Genomic DNA, 14782 nt, shown 5'->3' with positions numbered 1-14782 from the left:
GCCTTGGGGAAAAGATCCTCCTCCAGAGCTAAGTGACCATTCTCCAGGGGTTCAGTAGCCCCAGGACCGTGATCCTCTGAGTGCTTGGGAGGCAAAGAGTGCTCGGTGTTCTCAACACAAACTCCACGCCTCGGAGGTCAGGAATAAAACTTTATTGTTTTCAAATTTCTTATCTGCCTCCAACTAATCAGTTACTTGTCAAAAGATGTTTGGCATAAAGAGGCCAAATTGCTCTTCGGTTTTTGTAACAGTAACAGATCTAGAAAGTGGCTGCAGTACAAGTTTTCCTGGAGTCAATCCAGGCACCACACGGATCCGTGGTAGGAAAGCAGGAGTTTGGTGTGCAAACCAAACGGGAGCTCTCAGGGATCTGATACAAAAGTTGAGAGGGAAAGAGCAGCTTAGGTGGAGATTTACACAGGAGGAGATACCCTGAAACAGAGCAGGTGATGCCTGTGCTGGTTATTCCCTGGCCTTTCCTTGCCTCAAAGGAAATGGGCTTTAGAGTGACATCTGTCATTCAAGACCATGTTTTCTAGAAATTGCAATCTGATGAAAAAAGTCATTTATGTTTCTTTCAGCTCTGCACTTTCCCTTTCTCCTGTAAAATTCCCCTGGCATCCAGACACAAAGGGAATTAGCTATAATACCAGAAATTCCCATTTTGTTTCCATGTTGCAAAACTTAAACACAAACAAGAAGTTCCTCCTCCTCCTCGTCTTACCTCTCTCTGAGCACAGAGTCCTTCTGTACTTTGAGAACTCACAAATCAAATCAACTTGGAACAGAAAAGGCAAACATTTGTATTAAAATAATGGGAATTGTTAATTACCCCCATTCATCTCACAAGCACCTTGCATGGAAAATTTCCATGGAAAAATTCGACCATTTAAAACAGTTCTTCTGTTTCTGACCCTAATGCCTAAAAATGGAGAAACAACACAAAGTCCAGACAACTGAGTGCAGGAGTTCAGGCAGAACAAGCTGCTGCCTCACCTTCCAGCCACAGGCTGAGTGAAAACCCACACAGTGCTGGTGGAAACTTCCAAATACTTTATTTAGGAACAGTTCTGCTCATGTGCTGTGGGGTTTTTTCCTGTTTAAGTCACCACAATTACGAAATTATCTGCATTTTCACAGTGCCTGTCACTGTGGCACCTGGGTGCTTTATAAAAAAAGCTGTCTGGCACGACAGAGATGATTTATCACTCACAAACTTCCTGGTCTCCTGTTCCTTATCCCTCATTTCAGGTGTAACTACTGACCAAGGATGAAGAACAAAGCAACAAATGAACTCCAGAAAAAGATCATCTTGTTTTCAGGCAAGGTTTAGATCAGAGACAAAATGAACAATGAGAGACCCAACTTCCCATGAAGAGCAAGTAGCTATTTCCAAAGCCACCCATGAAGCTAGTTTCCCAGGAAAATCCATGTAGGAATAGGTTCTATACTGTATTCAGGTATTTAACAAAAGGTGTGCATGAATAAAGAAGGATGCTATTGGCCCAGAGTACAAATTCACCCACCACAGCTGGGGTAACCATTAACATTTCGTATCTGCCATCCTTATGGATAAGGAAAGAGGCTCTATTTTGTCAGTTCTGTTACATTTTTAAAAAATACAGAGACTTCTGGGATTCAAAAGGGAAGGAGAAGTAGCCCCCCTGGCTACTGTTCCATAGCCATCATGTGGGAGCCCCATCTTGCTGGTTTAGTTCTCCTGTACTTTTACCTCTGTTTCCCCATCACACCCCAATTTCTAGACCAAAATACCAAATTACAGTGTCAAATAATGGGGCAGAGGGAAGAGTCAAATTATACCTATGCCCTGGTCCATGCTAAGTAGATGTGTACTGGCCTTGAACAGGCCACTGGTCACAGAACTTCTCCAACCAAAATGGAATTTCTCTGTGCCCCAGATTATTTTCAGCTATTTATAGTGTGTGTTTGTTTCTGAATAATTGCTTGTCTTTAATACACTGGGAGAGAATGTGAGTGCACAGACATACACACAGGACACAGGAGAGAAGGTGGTAAAACTTCCCTCTGTTGGTTTCAGGTGCAGGTATTGGTGTCCTAGAACCTCTTGGAGCTTTTCCTTCAATACAGAATAAAACCTCTGTTTCTCTGGGGGTCCTGGTTAACTTTTGAATCCAAAAATGCCCTTTATATATCCTGTGAGGCCACTCTTGGCCTTCTGCTCCACCTTGTCCTCCAGAGGTGGGAAAGCAACATGATTAAGGGCCAGGTCAAAGAACAAGGGTTTGCATGGAATGGGCTGGAATCCCGGTGGGAAGTGCACGAGGTTGACTTGCTTGCTGACAAGAGAAGGATCCAGGCAGAAAGTCTCAAACCGTTCTGAGAGTGGCTGAAAGAGAAGGAGAAACACAAATTAGACACATCAAAGCTGATGGGGTCAAACAAGCAAAGAGGACTGAGCAGCAACTGAGACAGAAGAAGCCGAAGTTCCCTTGTGTGGCATCTTGAGCCCTGTCAAAGGATCTCTGGAAAACCTTCCCATGTGCAGAGAGAAAGCTAAATAAAGAAAGAGGCCACCCTAGAAGCTGCAAGCAGCTGCCCAGCTCCTGCCTAAGGAACTCCACTGTGCCAGGGACCTTCTGCACGTGCAGAAGAAAAACAAGCCTAATAAAATCTCCCAAATAAACCAGTCATGACCAAATCCCGACCAGTGTGACACTCCTTGAGTTATGAGAGTCACTCAGGTAACAGGTTAAAAGTGATGTTCCTTAAGAGCACTACTGGAATCTGCCTGAGCTCTCAGCTCTTACCTTGCCATCCTTGACCTGAGATGGAGACTCAGACTCATGAGGATCATTTGCATCTGCAAAATTGAAGAAGAAGTGGTAAGAATAACAGGCTTGACCCCAGCGTAAAGTAGGATTGTCTCAGGAACCAGCTGCCTCTAAGCTCAGCTATGATCCTTGCTCTCTGTAAGACTATTTTCAGTAGAATCAACTTGCTTTCTAGACTAAGAGGAGCACAAACACTCAGCTATGGCCCACATAGCTCTGCAGTGGTGGAGAGCTGCTCCTTCCCATTGTCATGGGAATTTCTGAAAAGCAGCAGAGACTTTGAGTTAAGCACAAAGCAGGAGATGATGAGAACAGCCCCGGGGGGGTCTGTTAAAGCAATATTAAGGCAATAAGAGACCAGGCAATCCATTCCTTATCCTGGGTTTCCAGCAGCAGGCACAGCAAAAACAGCGGCCCAAGAAATCACAGAGTTCACTCAGTTCCCAAAAGCTCCACTGACCAGACTGACTCTGACAAAGGGCAGAACATCACTGCTCTCCCCAGCAGTTCTCAGTACTTCTCCCACCCAGGCAAAACTGGGATGTGTAAGGACATATTGTGTGCAGCAAAAAAAAAAAAAATTAAACACTAAACTGTTCTGTGCAGGTTTCTAAAAAGGGTGCCCACCCCCATGAAGGGTTTTCACATCCCTGGGCAGGGAGCAAGATGCCAAGTGGGTAGTCACTGCCTGCCTGCATTACACACAGCTAGAGGCAGCTACAACTGGGGGGGAAAATTAGTTTTCCAGAGCCTGCATGAATCAGAGTGAAGTGGAAAAACATTTGGAACTTCAGAAATGAAATAAAAGGAATGAAATAGCTGCAGGGGCATTATTCAAGATACATTAGAGCAGAGCTGTAGTATAGTCTGTAGTATATTACTCACCTAATATAGCTGCTGCTTGCAAGGAGTATTTCTCTGCATTAACTTGAGTGATCAGATCCTGAACATCAGGCAGCTCCTAGGGCATTAAAGAAAATCATTTAAGAGCCTGAAATGTGCCAGTCTAAGAGTCAGAGCAAAGTGAAAACCTGACAAAAACTAATTCCTACTGCTGATAAGCTTTCCCAGAAGATAAAAAGCTACAGTGTCATGCTTCAGGCACTACAGAAGTTGTATAGGAAAAAATGCACAGGTGAGGAAAAAGTGGTAAATTGTTGTGGAGTTGTTACAGGAAGTCTGCCTCTCCTCCAAGGTGAGGGCCTGTTGAAGAGTTCCCACATCACTAGAAAGTCTCTGCTATAATGAGTATTACTCCTCTCCCTACTTAAAGATCAGTCTTGAATTGTAATGGCCTGGCACCTAATTAACAATAAATACTGGGACAGAGCTTCTTCATAAACTTCAGCTCCCTTCTACACACAGGACTGGGTTCCTACCTTCAAGCTGTTCCTATGAGCTCCAGCTCCTGACTGAACTTCCCGGGCGTATTTCAGCACCCTCTCATATAACACGAGAGCTTCACTCCACTTCTTTACCAGGACATAGGACTGGGCAATGAAGAAACACCTGCAACAGTAAAGAGTGGATTCCTGACATGTTTGTTATCCACACCTTTTGCCAACTCCAAGGACTGGTAACAGGGGATATCCTTAGGTAGCACTGGCCAGTTTCCCCTCAGCATCCAGTCTCCATTTCACAAAAGGGCAGAGGGAACTGCATCAAAGGCCTGTACAGCACACAGAGCTTTGGAGTGACAACCTTTGAGGATGTCATGTGTGCTAAAGAAAACCTGGCTGTTTCTCAGTCACCTGTAAGCTTTGTACACGAGTGTCTTCAATCCAATCTCTTTTTGGAAGTTCTTGTCCTCCTCTAGGCCAGGAAGTTGCGTCAGTTCCACAAGGTTCTGTGCAAAGGAGAGTCAGAATAACAAATGCAGGCACTGTTTTCCTCTGGAATCTGCTGCAGTAAGAGAAAGCTGCCCCTTCTGACAAGTCAACAGTACACTCCCATGGAAATACTTTCCATCCAGTTTTCTAATTATCAGTTTTCTCACCTTGTGAAGGACTCTCATTGAAACTTGTGCAAGTTGCCCTCAGGACAGATTTCCTGACACAAACAGGAATTAGGACAAAGACTCCTTAGATTTCACATGAACTAATTCTTTCATAAGGCATTTCCCTTTCCCATTCACAACTGCTTCAGCCACAGGCTCCCACAGTTAATAGAAAAATGATGGGAGAAACTGAAAAACTGCTTATGAAGAACAAGTATTTTTAGCTGCTACTTTCCCTGGCCAGCAGAAATTAAGGCAGCTCTGAGGGTGCTGCATAAAAGAGTCAGAAAGACTATTTTAAAACTGTGTTAATGTGCCCAACCAAGGACATCCATTCCAGCAGCACGTTCTGCTCACAGCTAGAAAGGGTTTTTTGTGTTTCATGTAAACGTTGAACATCTCCAAGGTACCTGCAGGTACTTCAGACTTCACAGGCAGTTCAACTGCACTGGTGTATATTCCCCATTAGGTTTTTGTGCCAAAGGACAAAGAATTACCTGCAGAATGATGTCGTAGAGGCGGATGAGGTCCTGTGGCCGGGGTGTGCGCTTGCCGTCCTCGTCCGAGCGCTGCTGCTGCAGCAGGGCCTTCTGCAGGGACTTGGCCATGCTCTCGTTGCGCTTGATGGCCGTGGAGAGCTTGATGTAGGTCAGGTAACTACCAAGAAAACAGAGAAAATACCATCAGAGACTTACTCAAACAGTACTCTTTGTTCCAAAAAACGCCTTCCTCCCCCAGTCTGAGCTGGTGCTAGTGGGGGAAAAACACAGGGAAGGTCAACTTGAGAGTCTTGAGGGAAATGTTTTCGAAGCTGCACGGATCAGATCCTTATCTGTACAGTCATCCTTCGAGATGAGAGAGGCTCAGAACAAAATCCCCATAAAACAAAAATCAAACAAAAGTAAAATCCTGACATAAGAACACGACTGCTTCACGCCAGCACACAGCAACGTTTGCCTATTACCTGTGTAAGTACTGGATGTTGGACACCTTCCCAGAATCATTTTCCAGAGAGTGCTCTCGCTGTTTCTGTGGACAGTGGAGACAAAACACTGCATGATTTACTTAAAACTGGCAGACAAGGGAAGAAAAATACAGAAGCAACTCAAGGTTTGGGTAAACCATAGAAGCTGTAACAGATTTTCAGGCAAAAGAGAGAGGGCTTCTACACTGCTATTTCCTCAGTCCAGTTCTGAAGAGAATAAGTTCAAAGGTAACTCTTATGCAGCTCCTTATTAAAGAAACCTCAGCCCTTTTTTACTGTTAAGCAAGTTTAACACTAACAAACCAGCCCCAAAGAAATACTGTGTTGTTGGGAACAGAAGCTGATGTTTGCTGCTTACCTGGTCTGGTTTCAGTTCTTCCCGGACTGCCTGAATGGCATCTCTGCACTCACTGAGTAAAGACTCAAACAAACGTTCCTTTGTCTCCTCATTTTCTGCCTAAGAGCAAAGGAGATTCAAGACAGCTTAGAAATTAGAAATTTTTGTACGATGCACCAATTAACTGGGGAGAGTAAACAAAGCTTTTCCCAAAGTATGGCTTTAACATTCATGGGTATTTAGAACTCCAACCTGTGCCTGTCTGCAACACATTCCTGGGAGCAAACTGCCAGAAACCATGGGGAATGTGGTCAGTGCTGAGGATTCAGCAGCACTGAAGGCCTAGCACACACAGCTCATGGCCTCATCCCTGCACCAGCTACCTTCCTTCCCAGCAACTCCCTTCCCTTCCTGGCTGGCACCTGCACTGCTCCCAGAGCAGCTGAGGCCGGACTGCACTGTGGGAAAGGCCCAGCAACTGAGGAGCTGAGCAGCACCAAACTGGCAAACTACCAATGCAGACAGCTCTTGTTATGCTGATTTAATTTTTCTCATGTGGTAAGAACATGTAGATGATTATCTTTTCTCCACTCCCACTCTAGCAATGCTCACTGTGGCAACAACTTGCTGGTTTGACGCATTTTTTACAGTAACCCTGTACTTTAGCAGCAGGAGTGACCGAGTGCTTTTCTGCTGTCGCCACAGGTTTTGTCAAAAAAGTGAAGCAGCTTTTGGCCTTCTGCCCCAACACTAGAACTTGAAAACAACTTTTAAAAAGCAAGTTGAAGCCTGATCTCTGCCTAATTTACTGGCATATCATGTACCTAATTAAACAAGCTCCCAAACTCGACTTCATTCGGTAACCAGGTGGGGACTGCAAGACTTACTGATACAGTAAAACTGCCCAAAAACAAACCTCAACCTTAGTAACTGAAGAAGATTAAAGAGTACCAGCACTGTGTTATACCACTTCCAAGTAACAGCATAAAATGAGCAACAAATTTGTTGCAACAAATTTGCAATTGTCCAAATGAATAAAAAACTGTCTAAAAACAGGCTCACTTGTTTATCTTCCACAGAGCTCTACAGTCTCTGCCTCTCCACTTCCCACATTTGCAAACCCAATAAGGAATGTTATTTTTACTCCCCCACAAACCCTCAGGTATCCTGAGATGAAGGCGGGTTTTTTGGGTTTGGTTTTTTTTGCTTTTAATTTAAGATTTGCTGCAAGAATTTTTTTAAGGTGGGACTGACTCCTGAGAATAACCAGAGACAAGTCTGACTGCATTCTCAACCTCACCCAGAGCAGCACAGCAATTTCACTGTATGCACAAAAATGAAAACACACGGCCAGATCATCAGTCAGGCACAAACAGGGAAAGGGCTGGGCCCTGCCATGAAACAAAGGCTTTCCTTTCGAAGCAAAAACTCCTTGAGCTGATGATTCTATGCATAAATGCACATATGTTCTGATTTGGGAGAGATCAGATCACAAAACTGTGATCTTGAATCACAGCTGGTGATTCAAGTGCCCTGACAGAACAGCACAGGTTCATCTTAAAGGGCATCACAGGAACTGATCCCACTGAACCCACTTCCAGAAGTGCTCAATCCTCCTTTTAAATTTGTTCTAAACCACTGTGTAACACCTCTGACAGTTATTTTTTGCTGCAGTCCAGAGATGAGCACAGAATCTTTGAGGCAATGCCAGTTAGGAGCACACTCCTGTCATGCTGCCCTGCACCCTTCTCACTTCTACCTGGTTACAGCCAATGGGCCCTCGAAGTCACACCTTCAAACCCACAAAAGGGCTGCCATAAGCAACTTTAAATTTCAATTTGTATTTCAGTTTGGCTTATTTGTTCTGTTTCTCCCATTACCAATAGGATATTGAAGGCAACAGTGTAATTGTGCTGAGAAAAACTTCATTTTTATACACAACAGATTGGTTTTACTTCTAATTAAACCTTGCAGAGCACTGATGTTATGTCAGGGTTTTAACTCAGTCAAGATGAGCAGAAAGGTGCCAAAGATCCCAGGAACCACAATGCATTCAGCTAAAGATGGACTGCCTGTCACAACTACAGAACTGCTTCCAAGTTTTAGCCCTCTGGAAATATAAACACTGCTGCTGCATGCTCAGCTCTCACCAGAACTGATTCTGAACCACAAAACTCCCCTGTTTAGTCAGAGCTCCCAAGGAACACAAAGCAAGATGAAAACCAATTCAGCCCACTGTTCTGCCCCTGCTTTAGAGGGCAACTACACTGAAAAAGCCCAGCTGTCAGCCTGGCAGGATGGAAATTAAAGGAAGGAACTCTGAGCTGCACTTCCACCTGCTGGCCATGTGTATGTGCTTCCTAAAAACAAACACATTCAGCACCCTTCAGTTCATAATATTTTGACAAGAGTGGGTAACACTCATGTTTCCTACCCAGCCACATCCTGTTTATCCTACTCACACTCCTCTTAACACTATCCCCTGTTCCTGCCTTACCCCTTTGTAGGGTTTTCATTTTACCATTTTTATTTATCATCATTATTCTCCTCGTGACAAAAGGTTTTTTATGCTGCAACAAACCCATCTTTAGCCGTAATAGTTGTTACTGAAGATTCTTTCACTGCCTTTTCAAACTGCAAGTGGGTATGCAGCCACTGAAAAGCAGGATCCACCATCTGGTCACCATTTCCAAGGAAAAAACCACATGTGAAAAACTTGACTATGATATTAAAGACCTGCATAGTATGTGCCACTACAAGTTCCAGTGAGCTGGACTTCAATGATCCTTGTGGGTCCCTTCTAACTCAGGGTATTCTATGATTCTATGAAGTGTTTCAGAACCACTGTATGTGAGATTGATTCATATCCTCACATTTATTAATCCTCTTCCTGCTTTTGAGGATTTCCATAAGTCACTAAGAGAATGGAATAAAACTCACAGCACCTGCTTCACGTGGCAAATTGCTTTCTGTTGCTGAAAATAATGTGGTTAATATGTATCCTTTATCTTTCAGCTGCCCTGAAATTGGAGCATTTGAGCAAGATGCTTAAAGAAATTAATTCAAAATCAGTTGCTCTTAAAAATGCTCTTCACTCCCAAGTGACAAACTAATAATGGCCATCATCCTGCTGCTGAAAGGCAGCACAGTGTTTCAAAGAGCAGGAATACTCAGAACAGATCTCCCAGACTACCACTTAGCAGACTGTGAGAGTTATCCCAAATGCCACTTCAGCTTTGGGTTACAGTCAGTATTCCCACTTTTACTTTTAGCCTTCCAACCCCAACCTTGAAAAAACCAGATTATTCCAAAGCTTTTAGTCCAGGTATCAGGCACTGCTCTGAAGGAAGGAGGATGGTCAGAAGGCCAGTGCTGGGTTACCTGAGCGATCGCTGCCTCGTTGTCAGCCAGGCCCAGCAGGAAGATCCTCACTTTGTCTATTTTCACTGGAACAGTTCTCCCTCTCCACTCCACCTCGCTCATCGTGGCTGCCTGCTTTGCTCGAGTCTGGGTGATCAGAGCCTGAACAGAACAGACTCACATTATGAGCTTGAACTTAAAGGGATCCAGGACTTCTTAAATTCACATTACATTTAACTATTTTGAAATCAAAGGTTTTTTTGGGAAAGTGTGGCTTCCCACAGAGCCCAGGCTTGCTTGCTCACTTCTGTTGTATTCTGGCTCTTGAATGGTTTGCTGCAGCAATATTCATGCTCAACAGAGTCTCAATGAATGCTTCAAGTTCAAGTGTGCAAATAAGTTACCTCCAGTTTTTCTGCAAGAAGACCTTCAGTGCCACCAGACCTCAGTCTCATCTGCATCAACTCATTCATGGCAGATTGGTCACCTGAGAGAATCCACAAATCCAGATCACATTTCCATTCCACTTCAAAAACTATTTTCATATACAACAGTTAATCAATAGATTTTATATTGGCAGTCTGGGAACAAAGGAGAGAAACCTGCAATTTCATTCTGACTTCATAGGCAAACCACCACAAACTGTTATTTTGTGTTTCTACACAAAACCACAGGTGCTGTTGCAAAATGAGTCTATTTCTCCACTGCTGAACTGTCCCAGAATGTGTGCAGAATTTGCCCAAAATATTACAGCTTTGCTGCAATGTCACGTAGAGCAGTATTTAACTAAATCAACATCCCTTTCATGTGAGCAAGCCTTGCTCTTTGCTGGAGACCAGGCACCCCCTTCCCTTACCAATGTTATAGGCACAGTAGCGGATGTTGGGCGAGATCTCTTCCACACGCTGGTTATACAGCACAGCTTGTTCTTCTGTGAAAGCATTGGCCAGTTTTTCATAAATGGTCCTACAGCAAAGAACAAATATTAACTGCTGCAGTATGTGCCCTTCGTGGGTGTTATCCCAAGGGAGGAGTTTGTGTCTCTGCTCCAGAGGATGCTGTTTCTTCATAGCACCTCCTGGTTAAGTGCACAGTTAACTAAACAACTCAGAGTTGCTGTACATACTGTACATACACTTACCCCACTGGTCCAATGCTATTTACTAAATGAAGCTGGTGAAGTGGTGGAACTCACTTGCATTTGTTGAAAGCCTCCATTGCTGCCTTCCACTCCTGGTGCTCGAAGCGAAGCATCCCGGTGAGGTAAGCCATGTACGCCTGCAGACAGAGCAAGGGCAAGGGAATTCACCCAAGATCCACGGCCTGATTACTACAACCTTTAGTACGAGGCTGCTGCAACACCTGCAGTGAGTGACTGAGCCCTGCCCTTTTTGTTTGGTCTTCCCACAGAAGGCAACTGATCTGGATGACAGGTTACCACCTACCTACCTTTTCTTCTTTAACTGAAACATTTCTAAGTTTCAGTTTTCTAAGTTTTTTCACTGCTACATTTCTAAGGAATCAAAGAATTATGGAATGGAATCACAGAATTGATTGCTGGAAGAGACCCTAAAGATCATCTAGCTCCAACCCCCCTGCCATGGACAGGGACACCTTCCACTAGACAGGGCTGCTCAGAGATGAAAGCAAAGATGTTTCTTGCTTGTTATGCAATCAACATGACCCGCTGATGTCACAAAACATTTTTTTTCCAGCAATATGCTATAAAATGGAAGTTTAAGTAACTGAGCATGGTACTAAATCCCCTTGTTCAAAGAGACCAGTGTCACAACACAGTTGCTTTCTAATTTCCAGGAACTGAAGCTCCAGATCTTGTGTTCTAGGTGGCTATCTCAGGGCATTTAACAAAGATAACTCAACAGATAAGCACGGTTTCTCGGGCTGTGTTGCATCGCTTTAGTCTCCCTCAACCATTTTTACTTTTCTTGATTATCCATTGCTAGACAGTTCTTATCTCTTCACCCCAAATCCAAAGGCTGCTGTAAAACAAGATCAAAGGACCAGTGGTTACCTGTGCTTCCAGCTTTGTCTTGGCATCCACCCTGTTGCTCTCACAGAGCCTCTCCAGCTCCTCGGCGTGTTTCACAGCTTTGCGCAGCCGCGACAGCAGGTGGAAGCGTTTGCGGGGCTCCGTGTTGGCCTCCTGCTTCAGCTGCATGGCATAGCTCCAGGCCCTCTCTGCATCCATCAGGATCAACAGCAAATACCTGCAGGGCACAGGGGGATTAATGAGGAAATAATGGCATCCAAATGAGAATTACATCACCATCAGTTCCTCGCCACGGGATCTGCAAAGCTTGGTAACGGAAGTTCAGCTTGATCGTGTTTCGCGCTTGATCAGCTTGAATGTTTCTTAACATTTACAAAGTCATATCGTTCCTAACTGCTTTCTGCTGTGTTTCTCACTCAGAAATGCAATTATCCCACTGAGGAAGAGAATTTGCAACTATACTATAGCACCACAGACATTGAAAAGACAAAGAATTTATCATTTTGGGTTGTTCTTCAAATGGGTTCAATATGTTCTTAACAACTCAGGTGAATGCAGCACAACGTGTTCTTTTCCCACAGAGAAAGAGGAGACAGCAGATGTTTCAAGTGTTCCTTTTCGTTCCTGACATAAAAAGATGGGAGATGAGCCCAAAATCCTGGCTTTTATCTTTTATTAATATCAACAACACACACCTCTGAAAAGAAACACTTCTGAGCATATTGTACAGAACTCTTCCACCACATCCACATGAAAAGAAATTATTGAAGTGAAACTCACTAATAAACTGAGTGTTCAATTCCATGCTGTACCTGTTGTCTGAGAGAATCTCCTCAGTTACTTTCTTCCCAGTGAACTTGTGCCTGTTGCCCATCTTGAAGTTGAGAGTTTTTCGGAGCCTCCGTAGCCTGCGGGAGCAATAACCCCTAAAAAAAAAGACAACCACAGTCAGTTTGGCCAAAGAACAACTTTCCTTCTGCTTACTGCTTTATCCAAACAGGGAAAAAAGGACTAAAGGCTGTGCCAGGCCATGTTTAACAACTAAGAACTCCATGTCTGACATATGGTAAGAGGTAGTTTAGACACTGCCTGCAAAACAGCAGTTAATAGAAAATAAGAAAGGTAAGAAGACATATAATAATCCCTGATCTTGAAAAACCAGAATGACGTTCTCATTACAGATTGGTTTATGTGTGTTTATTGAATACTGACATCACACAGGTGTTAACAAACAAGCTCTTCAGGGCAATGGAGAAAAAAGAGCCTGTGTGAACCCTCCTGAATGGCACAGCCACAGAATGTTGCAGCGAACAGAGATCAGCACACATCGACCAGCTCACATGGAACAACCTGCCAGGGCTATTTACTTGGCAGATGGGTTTTGTTGCCTGCTACAAGGACTTTAGTTTTTAAATTAAGAGAAGCCAAGCCACAGGAGGAAATCCCAGTACTAACCTGTACCTCTGGAAGTCCCCATGTCTCAAACCGTGCTGCTGCTGTGACTCCTTCACGATCTGCAGGACTGCGGTTCATGTTAAGGCACATGGACAGCACAGTCTGTCACCAGCCCCTTGTTCCACCCCAAAATAACAGAAGGGAACTCTGTATGTCCCGTTAAACAAACATGCTGTGAACAGAGGGGCACTCCAAAACCTCCTAAAAACACACAGCTGAGGGAACTGATGGTTCTAAAGCACCTCATGACTCCACTGCTCACTTCAGAGCTCGTGAACATCAGCAAGGCCAGGACTCAGACGAACCTCAAGCACCTTCTCCTACAGACATCCACGGGAGTGTTGCTTCACTGGAGCTCATTTTGGGATAAGCTGTGCCAACAGGCACATCCAGGTTCATACAACTGACTGCCTCAGCCTGGCTACACAGTCTCCCCAGCCACGCTTGTGATATGGTTTTGTTGGCAAAACCGAGGGAGAGAGAAGCTTTCCTGCCCTTAAACCTTCCATATTCCAAAAGAAAAAGGACACAAACACCCTGAACAGAATCACTGCTGCTTTCTCCACACAGCTTCCACAAACAAACAGCTTTCTGAACAAAGAACCTCCTCAAAAGAGCTTTTGGAAAGAACTCAGGGGCTGATTTTCTGCTCAGTTTTTCAACACATTTCTAGTCTTGCTGCACGACTGTAACTAACATCTGTGACACAATGCACTGCCCTGTGACCTGGGATACCATCACTCCCTCATTCCCATCCAGTCTCTGCACTCTTCAGTGCATTTGCCAATTTCTGTGCATCCTGTAGTTCCTTTATTCCCTTACTGATGCTACCAAGTAAATAACAGACCATATTCTGGTAAATCTGCTGATGCTTTTCACACTGTTTACAAGGCAGATTATTTTGTGAAATACAGTCTCCACCACAAACAGGAAATCTCTGTGCTATATATATTTATATCCTAAAATTTCCCTTTTTTAGCTTTATCAAGAAGCCTTTAAAAAACACCCAAAACCAGACTGTACAACAACCCCTTGAAAAGAAACACTAATACTATACCTAAAGAAATCACCAGATATTTAAAGTTTAAAATGTCAATGTCTATCAAAGTGTTTTCTTGTAACTACACCTAAAATTAAGTCTCTCAAGTATTAAGAACCCGCACCAATAGTTACTACAATGAGTTATTTCATATTTGTGGAACAAACAATTCAAATTGCAACATCTCAACACAGCGCTCCTCGTCCTTGCTGTCTACCCAAGATCTTTTTCAGACTCTCTTTTATCCTGTGCAGTTACTTGCTGAATTCATACCCCCTGTATTATGCACTTTTTCATTGATTTAGATATTCCTAACGTTAGCAGGGCAATTGCCATGTCTGCATCTTACTCCACAGTTACTGACTACACACCACCTGCCATATGCCACGTGGAAAACTGCCACCTCATTTCACCTGAGTTTTTCTCTGACCCAGAAGATAAATAAACCCCAGCTCTCCCACAGCTGTGCAGCTGGACTAGTTTCACATCTAAAGTTTCACGTATAAAAACCTCCACGAGCTTTACAGGCCACATCAGATTTTGGAAGCACTAAACCCACAAGAGGCGGTTTGCCACCTCAGCGCACCTGTTAAGATTTTTTTATCCATTATTGCTTTAAGCTTTAATATTACAACCAGCAGCTCAGAGGTGACCTGCTCCTATCTAAAGCACACAACCCAGCACAGAGCTCCGCCGTGGGGGCTGGCTCCAGCTGCCACGCGGTTCGGAAGGAGAAGCCGCACGGGCAGAGCACAAATCCACACCTCAGGAATGCCGGGCTGGGCC

General features: G+C 44.0%; 1 protein-coding gene across 1 annotated transcript; it reads right to left on the bottom strand.

The window, feature by feature from the left end:
* Positions 1-1036: 1036 nt before the first annotated feature.
* SRP68 (signal recognition particle 68) lies at positions 1037-13265 on the bottom strand. Its single transcript, XM_008927890.3, has 15 exons — positions 12958-13265; positions 12315-12428; positions 11524-11719; positions 10687-10769; positions 10348-10457; positions 9896-9978; positions 9513-9653; positions 6153-6251; positions 5774-5838; positions 5307-5466; positions 4565-4659; positions 4193-4322; positions 3699-3774; positions 2790-2842; positions 1037-2368 (listed from the first exon to the last, which is right to left on the bottom strand). Exons 2-15 carry the CDS (start codon positions 12374-12376, stop codon positions 2141-2143), a joined length of 1581 nt encoding a protein of 526 aa, XP_008926138.1. The 5' UTR covers positions 12377-12428; positions 12958-13265; the 3' UTR covers positions 1037-2140.
* Positions 13266-14782: the final 1517 nt, after the last annotated feature.

This window comes from Manacus vitellinus, unplaced genomic scaffold (genome assembly GCF_001715985.3).
Source record: "Manacus vitellinus isolate BGI_N305 unplaced genomic scaffold, ASM171598v3 scaffold_24_pilon, whole genome shotgun sequence".
In the NCBI taxonomy this organism is placed as follows: domain Eukaryota; kingdom Metazoa; phylum Chordata; class Aves; order Passeriformes; family Pipridae; genus Manacus; species Manacus vitellinus.
Note: the sequence above shows the minus strand (reverse complement) of the source record. Positions and strands in the feature narration are given on the sequence as shown.

Bases quoted from the DNA above. Each gene is read 5' to 3' on its own strand.
- SRP68 (XM_008927890.3), bottom strand. From the start codon at position 12,376: ATGGGCAACAGGCACAAGTTCACTGGGAAGAAAGTAACTGAGGAGATT. The intron at 9,654-9,895 runs GTAACTTATTTG...TGTTCTGTTCAG, and splicing joins TTCTTGCAGAAAAACTGGAG to GCTCTGATCACCCAGACTCG. The intron at 4,323-4,564 runs GTGACTGAGAAA...TTACTGTTGCAG, and splicing joins CTCGTGTACAAAGCTTACAG to GTGTTTCTTCATTGCCCAGT.